The following is an 11,368-nucleotide window of genomic DNA, read 5'->3' as shown; positions in this document are numbered from 1 at the left end:
GGGGGGAAATGGGGAAGGAAAGAAAAGTGATTGAGAGAAGGTTGTTTACCTGTTTTTATTTTTGTTTATCGGCAGGAAGGAGTTACAGGCCCCTCACCCGTAGTGAACAACGGGTGTCCTAATCCTGTCTGAAGAAGTTGGTGGCAAAAGAGGTACTTAAGAGGTTTGCAATCTACTTAAGGCTTTTCTCTTCCTCTTCTACCAAGTCGCTAAATTTGACAGAGCTTTGCCGGATGTGGCCCTGGCAAACCCTTGGAGGAGCAAACCAGCTGTGAGCCAGCTGCTCAGCTTGGAGCAGGAATGCAGAGCAACACCCAAGACAAACAAGGGGCAAAAATTAACCAGACCTCCAGACTGAAGATTAGTAATTCATATCTGTAAAAAACAGTTTGTAATCTGGCTTTTTAATTTTTTATGTTCATTATGTTCTTAATGTGGCAAATATTTAACTTTTAAGTACATAATCCAGTTTTTCAAGCGTGTGGTATAGACAAACATTATAAAACTTTGACTATCTCAAAAGCCAGATTAATCAAACTTTGGGAAGAATTGTTCTGAAAACTGAAGAATGCAGAACTTTTGGCATATAACAGCTCCATCACAACCTCTACATTAAGAGACTTGACAATACTAATAGGATTTAAGCACTTTGAGGCCTTGTCCCTACACTTGTCCCAGAATAACCCTTAAAATGCCTGTGTGGAAAAGCTAACAGTGCAGGAGAATTGACTGTTTCAGGCAAAATTTCCTGATAGGCAGTACCTACACCTCTCTCTCAGAGCAGTTTCTTTCAAAAGTTGCAATTATAAATCCTTTCTCTGCCCTTTGTGTTAAAAATCTGCTATGCAGAACTATTTCCTCAAGGACCTGAGAGCCCCTCACTTTAAAATGCAATCATTCAGAGAGAGAGAACTCCCCAGTCCCTGTGGGAGAATATGGGCTTAACTTTAATGGACATCTTTCTTCATCCTGGACTGCTGCCTCTTGTCATAAAGATAGAAGTTTTTTTCTCTGACAGGCACCAGCTAACAAACCAGATGGCCTACTCATGTGAATCAGCAACTCACCCCCTTAACACCCCTCAGTGCCTTTCCCTTAGCACACTCCAGGCTTTAAAAGTCTCCAGCCTTCTGTTTCAGGGAGGTTTTTATTCACACAGTAGTTATTACTGAATAAAATGTGTCCTTAGCTAGTATCCAGGTTTGTTTATTTTTAACAGTTCTTTCAGATAGTAGAGTACTATTATTAAAATGAGTTTGCTTTTTAAAAAATAAATTTCTGAATTTGGCTTCCTCTGGTCAGATACACTTTGCCCTCATTGTTGACAGCCATTAGCCTCTGCTTAAACCAGAAATCTAATTAGGTGGGCTCTGTTTAAAATGTTCAGCTCTGGGGTTCCTGGTGGCTCAGAGGGTTAAGCCTCAGCCTTCAGCTCAGGTCATGGTCTCAGGGTCCTGGGATGGAGCCCCACATCCGGCTCTGTGCTTAGCGGGGAGCCTGCTTCCCCGTCTCTCTCTGCCTGCCTCTCTGCCTACTTGTGATCTCTGTCTGTCAAATAAATAAATAAAATCTTTAAAAAAAAATGTTTAGCTCCCCTGAAGTATGCTGACAAATGAGTCATTAGGAAGAAGAGAAATAAGGCAGTGAGCCACAAAACATTTGACCAGAAACAGGAGAGAGACAGTTATTCTCACAGAACTTTCCTCAAGATCTAGTTTTCTAACTACATTCCATAAGGAGAGATTGGAATGGACTTAGCTTAAAGAATTAATGCAACCGTGCAAACAAAACCAACTCCTCGGTAGTAGGATATACCACAGTTAGCTCAGACAGCAGGTCTCGATGTGGGAGGGGGGAGTTTCCACCCTTTGGGAACATCTACTAGAGTGTGCTAGAGTGTAGCGAGCATGGCTGTTGCCCACTCGTGGGCAGAACCGAAATGCCTTCTCTAATATTTACTGTTTTATACTACCTTCCACTTATCTAAATCCCAAAGAAAGTGGGTATCATTAGAACATAAGTAGAGAGAAGTGAGGGCTTTTGTATTTTATTTAATTTTTTTATTTAGTAACCACAAACTATCTTTAAGGGCTTCTTGCAATAGTTTGTGAGATAGGCAAAAGATGCTGCCTAATGAATGTTTCTAAATAGGAAAGCAATGTATGTGACTACCGGAATTGATTTCAGGCATACTAAAATTGAAAGTGATTAATAATTTCAACTGTTTCTCCCTTGTTCTGTTCATTTCATTACATAACAATATTTATGGATTGCTATTTACCAAGCAGTGGTCTATGTTCCAGGAATAAAGTTGTGAAAAGACAGACAAGGTCCTGCTCTCATGAAACTTACTGTCTAGGGAAGGTAAATGAACTATAAATAACTAAACAAACTAGGAATTGGCTATTAGGAAAAGTGTTATGAAGGGAGTAGACAACTTGCTGCATAAAAGAATAATAGAAACTGGAGTAACTATATTATAGGAGAAGAGTGTCAGCAAAGACTTCTCTGAGGAGATCACTCTTTTTTTAAAATTTTTTATTAACATATAATGTATTATTAGCCCCAGGGGTACAGGTCTGTGAATCGCCAGGTTTACACATTTCACAGCACTCACCATAGTACATACCCTCCCCAATGTCCATAACCCAACCACCCTCTCCCTACCCCACTACCCCCAGCAACCCTCAGTTTGTTTTGTGAGATTAAGAGTCTCTTATGGTTTGTCTCCCTCCCGATCCCGTCTTGTTTCATTTATTCTTTTCCTACCCCCCAAACTCCCACGTTGCTTCTCAACTTCCTCATATCAGGGAGATCATATGATAGTTGTCTTTCTGAGGAGATCACTCTTGAGAAATATTTAAGGATATGAAGCCACCAGCCACTGGAAAACCTGGGGGAAAAGTATTCCAAGCAGTGAGACTGTAAGTGCAAAATCTCTAAGGTAGAAAAGAGCTTGGCCATAATCAAGGAACAGACAGGTCAATGTGCTAAAGCATAGTAGTAAACCAGAAAGTGTGATCTGCAATGAAGCCAGAGAGGTAGCCAGGATGTTGGATGCAGCAGTCTGTTTCCCAATACCCATTTATTCATTCTTCTTTCTTCCATGTCATATGTAGAAATGTGTCCAGTTGGGGCACCTGCATGGTTCGGTCAGTTAAACATCTGCCTTCGGCTCAGGTCATGATCCCAGGATCCTGGGATGGATGGAGCACCACGTCTGGTTCACTGCTCAGTGGGGAGACCGATTCACCCTCTCTCTCAACCCCCCCCCCTCACTTTCTCTCTCTCTGTTGAATAAATAAATAAAATCGGTGTTTGGGTTTTTTAAAATCTTAAAAAAAAAAAAAACCTTACCCCCTATGGCAGCTAAGGGGGCCACATGACCCTTAACTGGCCAATGAGATGAATGTGGTAGCCTACCATGTGGGTTTTCTGGGAAGACTATTATTTTCCTGGCCAAAAGAGACTGGTGATTTATTAACTTTGCAATTTCCCCTCTCTCCTTTATTCCACTTGAAAGGAGGGCACATTTCCTAGAGAAGGAGCAGCCGTCTTGAGATTCTAATGACAAAAGCCATACACATGGATGACAGAATAGGGTACAAGAAAGAACCTGAGGATTGGGGGGGGTTGTTTGTTTTTTTTTATTGTTGTTGTTGTTACTTCCTCAAGTAGTTGCACCAGACCCGCGTTGGCTGCTTCTGGGCTGATAAGGAAAATAGACCCCTTTATGACTAAGCTACTATAGGTTTATTTTCTGTAAAAATCTTGACCCAAGAACCAAATCATAAAAGGTCTTATAGGCTAGGTAAGGAATTAAGCAGTTTACCCCAAGTGCAATGGAAAGGCATTAACATTGTACCAAACTTTATTCCTCAAAACATGGAGAAGTAGACATTATAGAAGTTAGAACTGGAGAAACAGCAACATAGCAATAAAGGTTGGAAGGAGAAGTCTTGTTACTAGACTCTTAATACTTGCCTCTACTGCTGTCCTCTCTCCTTTTCTATAATCCCCTGGGTCAGAAGTAGCCTACTTTTCTCTTTCCCTTATGGTAAGGCTTTTCTTAGTATCTTTTGTGTTCTTTCAATCAGCCACTGGTCCTGTCTCAATAAGTTAATGCATGTTGAAGGAAATTTAAACAAAGAATTTAAATGACTTGTTGAAAATCACACAACTAGAGAGTGACAGCTGGAATTCCAACCTAACTTTAGAGTTTTTGCTTTGATGTTATGCTGCCTCGGTCTTCATAAAGGTCAAGGATGAATAGTTTTGAGTTGACTCTGATTTCTTCTAGTCCAGTCTGCCCCAGTTCGTCTAATGACAGCCTCCTGCTGAGGAAGGCCACTATTTAGTCATAAGAATGTAAATGCTATCTGTTGATTTTTGCTTTCAGAATCAACATAGACCAAGCACTGAAAATGTTACAGTTACAAAATATAGATATGATCAGTCCTGAAAATATGAAAGTAAACCAGATATGACTAGGTAGGAATGGACAGCTGAGGAAAACAATAGGGCTTACCCTACATTAACAGAATGGGAAGTCAGAAGTTTCATCATACGGGGGCAGGAATAAGACATAAAAAGTGTACAAGTTTTAAATATAAACAGGGAAGGCTGGTGGCTTAGTCAGTTAATCCTCTGCCTTTGGCTCAGTTCAGGATCCCAGGTACTTTTCCCTCTCTGGCTCCCCCTGCTTGTGCTCTCTCTCTCTCTCTCTCTCTCTCTGCTAAATAAATAAATAAAATCTTTAAAAAATAATTTAAAAATTTTTTAAATATGGCCAAACAAAAGTAGTGAGAATAGTGACATAATTGTATTGGGAATATATAGGGAGAAGGGTGTTAGGAGTGGAATAAGTGAACTATATCCTCAGCTGTCATGGAAGAAAATCAATTAGTCATGTCTAGTATTAAGAAATGACACTGTAAGCCTTTCTTAGGAGCATAGATGTCAACTGTACAAGAGACAACTAAAAGGGTTGCAAGTGTTTAATCTGAAGAGCTAGACAAGGGTGGGACTGAGGACTATTGGTTTTTATCATCGACCCTGCTGAACCATGTTTTTTAGATTTTATTTATTTATTTGAATGAGAGAGCGAGAGTGGTATTGAGAGAACAAGTCGGGGGAGAGGGAGAAGCAGACTCTCCTCTGAGCAGGGAGCACAATGTGGGACTCGATCCCAGAACCATGGGATCACAACCTGAGCCAAAGACAGACGTTTAACAGACTGAGCCATCCAGGTGCCCCTTGTCAAACCATTTTTATCTTATATATTTACATATATATAATATATATGTATAATAATTTATAAATATATAAAAATAGTTATATATGTATATAACTATATAACCATTTTTATTTTACATATTTTTATATATTGAACCAGATATATTATTTACTTTGAATTCATAGATTCATTGCTTTTAAAAAAATGTGGTTGAACAAGCTAATATTTAAATCCCTCCAGCTCTAAAAATCAGACGTCAGAGCCAAGTATGAAGGTCATTCTATTCTAGAATGACTGAAAAACTCTTGGAAGACCTCCTTTAGCACAGTCTGGCAATCATTTCTGAATATTCTTCCTCAGTGTTCTTTAAAGTAACAGGGAAAAGAAAAGTGACTGTTCTTAACTGGCCTATGTAATTGCAAAGTATGGTGGCCTTTCCTTCTGAATCCACTAGGACTCTACAGAGCCAGCCTGGCAAACATAAATCTCTTACTTATGATTGGTTAAAATACAGTAGTAACTGTCATTCATTAAGTACATTTGTATGTAAGATGTCAGCTCTGTGCTTTTTAAATATCTCATTTACTCAACCAAGCTGCTAGTGTATCCATTTTACAGATGAATTAACTGAGAACTCAGGAAAGGGTAAGTAATTAACCAGCTATCACGTAGCCAATAAAAAGTTGGCAGGAATTCAAAATCCTAGTTTTAAGGGTGCCTGGTGGCTCAGTCAGTTGAGCATCCGACTCTATTTCACCTCAGGTCGTGATCTCAGGGTCCTGAGATTGAGGCCCAAGTCAGGCTCTGCACTTAGGATTCTCTCTCTCCCTCCCCTGCTACAACACACACACACACACACACACACACACACACACACACACGCACGTGCTTGCTCTCTCTCTAAAAACAAATAAAAATCCTTGTTTTAACAGCTATACTCTATTGCCTGTTAATTAGGAATTAAGTTACCTAATGGTATGAGGGGGAGGTGTTATGAATGCTGTAGAAGTTATGAACAATAAAAGGTATTATGAGTAATAGTTTTTATCCTTTTGAATTTTTCAAAGTGATTTAGCGGTGGCTTGGCTTTTCTCCTTTGCCCTAAGAAAAAAGGCAACATAGCATAGCGATAATGGCCTAGATCTAAATTCAGCTCAACCATTTATACTATGACCTCACGCAATCTACTTATTTCTCTTAATCCTTTGTTTCTTTATTCATGAAATAGACATCCCATTGAAGCTACTTCTTTAGAGTGTTGAGAGGGTAAAATGAACTGTGACTATATGTGAAACACTTGGCATAATGCCTAGTCATAGTGAGTGCTCAAATCATATTGAAGGGCTCTTTATTATCTTTACCTACACCCCCCTTTTTAATGTCACTTCAACATCTGGGAGGGCAGCATGTAATTAAGATGCTCCACACAGAAAACATTTTAAACTTTCTCAATGAGAGGTATTTTTAAAAACCGCAAATATGTAAACTTCCACACGTCGCTCCATGTCAGTTTAGTAGCTAATTATCATTTACAAAACCATCCACATTATAATTTTATTAGTGCTAATTATAACTTACATTATAATGGATGGGTAGTTGATAGAGCACTGTGCTTAATGCTAACTCATTTGAGCTTCACAAGAATCCTGTAGGGTAAGTATTAATAACATCCCAATTTTACAAATTAAGAAATACCCTCAGGGAAGGAAGTCACATACCCATATTGGATTCAGGTGTGACTGTTTTCAAACACTGCATTCTTTTCCTAGACCAAGGGAACTGTGGTCAACTTAGTGGGTCAAAACTACATGGTTCTCTTTAAATACAATTTTCTTTTTCTTTCTTTTTTTTTTAGGATTTTATTTTTTTATCCATTTTTTTTTTTTAAGATTTTATTTATTTGTCAGAGAGAGAGAGGGAGAGTGAGCACAGGCAGACAGAATGGCAGGCAGAGGCAGAGGGAGAAGCAGGCTCCCCGCCGAGCAAGGAACCCAATGTGGGACTCGATCCCAGGACGCTGGGATCATGACCTGAGCCGAAGGCAGCTGCTTAACCAACTGAGCCACCCAGCCGTCCCAGGATTTTGTTTTTTTAAGTGATTGCCACACCCAAGGTGGGGCTTGAACTCCTGAGTCTCATGGTCTCCCAACGGAGCCAGTCAGGTCCTCCAAATACAATTTGCTTAATAAAAAATATTAGAGACAGAATTTACATATGTGAAAGCAAACACACATACACATATAAAGTGTATTTTCTTCCCATAGATATTGGACAAAAAGGTCTGACAAAGGCTGAACCTGTCTCTAGCCCCAGTTATGCATTTATTTGTTGAGGGAGCTTTAAACTTTTTTTTTTTTTTAAGATTTTGTTCATTTATTTGACAGAGAGAGATCACAAGTAGATGGAGAGAGAGATCACAAGTAGATGGAGAGAGGGAAGCAAGCTCCCTGCTGAGCAGAGAGCCCAATGCGGGACTCGATCCCAGGACCCTGAGATCATGACCCCAGCCAAAGGCAGTGGCCCAACCTCACTGAGCCACCCAGGCGCCCCTGTTGAGGGAGCTTTAAAAAGTTAATCCAACTGATCTATTCATTTATAAGATAGGGAGATAAACAGTTTTCTTCTCTACTTCCTAAGAGACTTTTTTAAAAAAATCTAATGAGATAATATATGTGGGAAAAAGCTCTGGAAACGGAAACTTTCTATGCAAGTATTTGTACTATTGTAAACTTGGATTTGAAAACCATAAGAAAAAGTTGTAGATGATAGATGTATGAATTCTTTGTGAACTTCATTTTCTTTGTGATTTTCCTGCCTCTTAAAGTGACCGTCAGTCATCCACATGGTAGAAATCTCTTTCCAAGCACTGTAGTGTCACACAATTTGAATTACTATCAAGATAATCTTTATGCAAGGTGATTTTCTATTTTATTATTCATTCTGGAAGCAGTGATTTATTAACCTGGATAAAGATACAATTACATAAGTGTCACATGTTGTGTTTTTTTTTTCCCACAAATTGCAACAGGTTGAGTGAAAAAGGTTATCCAAATATACTGCTCTTCCTTGTTCAAACAAGGGTCGTTAAGGATGGTATGATACGATTTTTCCTGGCCCTTGATTATCGCTGCCCTTGAAAGGACAACATTTTCTCTGCCCTCCAGAAATCGCGTTTAGTTCACACTAAAATGTGAGACATAATATCTCGGGGTGGGGGGGCGGGGGCGGGGGCTTGTGGAACAACTGACCTTCTCCCCACGTTCCTTTTAAGACAGGAAACTGCATTTGCATCCCTTCGCTAGTGGTGAGCATCAAGTTTCAAAGAAGCATCTGGACTGCGGACACTGTCAGCTATCTTTGGAACTTGGGAGAGGAAATACATTTAGGAAAACAAGCGGGAGCTGTGCCCCGAAGGTCGGCTCGCATGACCCCGAGGTGGTGGGTCAAAGAGCAGCCGACCGCGAAGCCGTGCCCTCCTCTGGACTTTGTCCCTCCCAGATTTCTGAGCCGGCGAGCAGCCACTCCGCACTGCAGCCCGAACCAATTGTGAAAGACCTAACCAAGCCCAGCCCAGCGGAAGGAACGGTGTCAGAGTTGTTTGTTTCTCTCCGATAAAAGGAGCCCTTCCTCACCCTGGCTTCTGTGCTCGCCCGCGTGTGACGGAACCACCCCCCAGAAGCAGTTTGGAGGGACTGGGGGAAGGAAGCGCGCCCACAGCTCGTGGCAACGAAAAGGATGAAATTCTTTCTGCAGTGCCTCCAGCTTCTGCCTTTACTCGTCATCTTCACCTTAGAGTCTCTCCTGAAGCGTTTTATTCCTAAGAAGAGAAAATCAGTTACTGGGGAAATCGTCCTGATTACTGGAGCTGGACACGGAATTGGGAGACTAACTGCCTATGAATTTGCCAAACGTAAAAGCAAACTGGTTCTTTGGGATATAAATAAGGTAATAATGCTTCTTGTGTTTTACCTTCTGGCACCTTTAATTGTAGTCATGGATGCATTCTGTAGGCAACAAGCCCGTACAGCATCTCTATGAAGTAGGGAGAAGAAAATGACTATTGGCATTTTATAGATCCGTTAATGTTTATGATTACAGGATAAATGGACCTAGAGGACATAAGATTCGCGGTTACTACCCATCACTAATTTTGCATTGTAAATGTCTTACTTTTGCCCAGAAAAGAATTTGTGATCTGCTCCAGAGCCTGATTTCACTGATCCCTCTCTCTTAAACAAATGGAAAGAATAATGGTTTTAAGTTAACCTATTAAGAACTTTGAACCTATTAAGAGAAAAATTCTACTTGCCGTTACTGAGCTGAGTGGGTTTAAAAGATACCCAACAGAAAAGAACATTACTGTATCATAGCAATTGCCAAAAAATAATTCTTAAAATCATGTTTTAAAAACAATAAAAAAAAAACAAAAAAACTCTTTGGGGTACCCGGCTGGCTCAGTTAGGAGAGTGTGGGACTCCTGATTTCGGGGTCATTGAGTTCCAGGCCTATGTCGGGCATCAAGTTTACTTAAAAAAGTAAAATTAAACAAAACAATTTTTAAATAAAAATAAAAGGAAACACTCTTCAATACACATAATGTTTTACAAGAATAAAGGTGTAGGCTTAAGGAAAAGAGGAGGATTTAGAATCTAACCTTTTACATGGCCAGTGTTGGATGGGCAGAGGGATTTCTGCGAGGCACCTGAAGGCCTGAAAAGCCATCTCTTACCCATTAGTCAATATCCAGCACTGTAGCTGTAAACAAAAATTCGGGGAATGTGCCATTAATAAGAGTTCTCCCAGTGAGTGGATGATTGAGATAGCAATCAGCAAGTACTTATTGAGTATCTGTTGCGGGATAGTAAGTACAGAGCAAACAGGCAAACAATCTTGTAGGGAAAATAGACTTTAAATAATTATACATGCAATGGAAGATACAAAGGAGGCCCAGTCTAGTCTGATGCGGTCATCGGTGGTGAATGTCAGGCATGGAGGTAGGTCACAGTTGGAGGAGCCCTCCACCTCTTCATAAGCTGCCTTCTGACTTCTAGAGCTTTAGATTCCTTTTCTGCAAAATGGGTAAAATAACAGTACTTACCTTAAAGGTGTGGGAGGCTTATACCAAAGAGTACCCATAGTGTCTAGCAGTGTTTAGCAGTGTCTGGTATATGGTCTGGATAATAACACGTTTGTTACTATCCATTCACAAAGTGAAGTTTAAGCTAACATTGCAGGACTTAGGGTTAAGAATTAGGTTACACATCTGTGTTACTGGCTCCCAATACTCTCTGCTCTTTCATACAAAATTTTCTCTGATTTGAAGTGGAGTGCATTTATTCAACAAGTATTTATTGAGTGCCTACTATGTGTCAGGCACTGTTGTAATGCAGAACGAAGGACACAGCAGTAAGAAACACAAACTTCATGAACAAGGGACAGTAAACAAGATATGCTGTATAATAAATTATGTAATTGCTAGAAGGTGGTAAGTATAAAGAAAAGTAAAATATGAAAGGGGGTAAGGACTCTGTATGGTGGTGGCTGGGGGTGGGACAGGGAGGAACATGTTGATCTTATACAGAAAGCCTCCCAAGATGGAGATAGTTGAGTCAAGATCAGAAGAGGCAGGCAGCCCCTCGCATATCTCTGCAGGATCAGCAAATTCAGAGCATGGCACAGAGTGAGGGAAGGGAGAGAAATAAAAGAAAAATCTAGATCTGTGCTTTTCAGTATAGTTGTGGCTACTAACCACTGAATGGGTGTTGAGCCTTTTTTTTTTTTTTTAAAGATTTTATTTATTTATTTTACAGATAGAGATCACAAGTAGACGGAGAGGCAGGCAGAGAGAGAGAGAGAGAGGGAAGCAGGCTCCCTGCCGAGCAGAGAGCCCGATGCGGGACTCCATCCCAGGACCCCGAGACCATGACCTGAGCCGAAGGCAGCAGCTTAACCCACTGAGCCACCCAGGAGCCCGGTGTTGAGCCTTTGAAATGTGGCTCCTCTGAATTGAGATGTGCTGTCGATGTTATTACACCCAGGATTTCAAAGACCGTATGGAAAAAAGGAATGCTGAGTATCTTACGAACAACTTTTATATAGATTACATGTTGAAATACAGTATTTCATAATAAT

At 40.3% G+C, this 11,368-nt stretch overlaps 1 protein-coding gene across 1 annotated transcript in view; it reads left to right on the top strand.

Moving 5' to 3' along the window:
* Positions 1 to 8,610: 8,610 nt before the first annotated feature.
* The window catches only part of HSD17B11 (hydroxysteroid 17-beta dehydrogenase 11), a 36,097-nt gene continuing 33,339 nt past the window's right edge, over positions 8,611 to 11,368 (top strand). Inside the window, exon 1 of the mRNA XM_047717935.1 lies at positions 8,611 to 9,181. Coding sequence (XP_047573891.1) covers positions 8,972 to 9,181 — 210 coding nt within the window. The 5' untranslated portion in view covers positions 8,611 to 8,971. The remainder of the gene's footprint in view (positions 9,182 to 11,368) is intronic.

This window comes from Lutra lutra, chromosome 2, assembly GCF_902655055.1.
Source record: "Lutra lutra chromosome 2, mLutLut1.2, whole genome shotgun sequence".
NCBI classification, from domain to species: domain Eukaryota; kingdom Metazoa; phylum Chordata; class Mammalia; order Carnivora; family Mustelidae; genus Lutra; species Lutra lutra.
The sequence above is the reverse complement of the archived record's forward strand: the minus strand, read 5'-3'. Positions and strand labels throughout refer to the sequence as shown.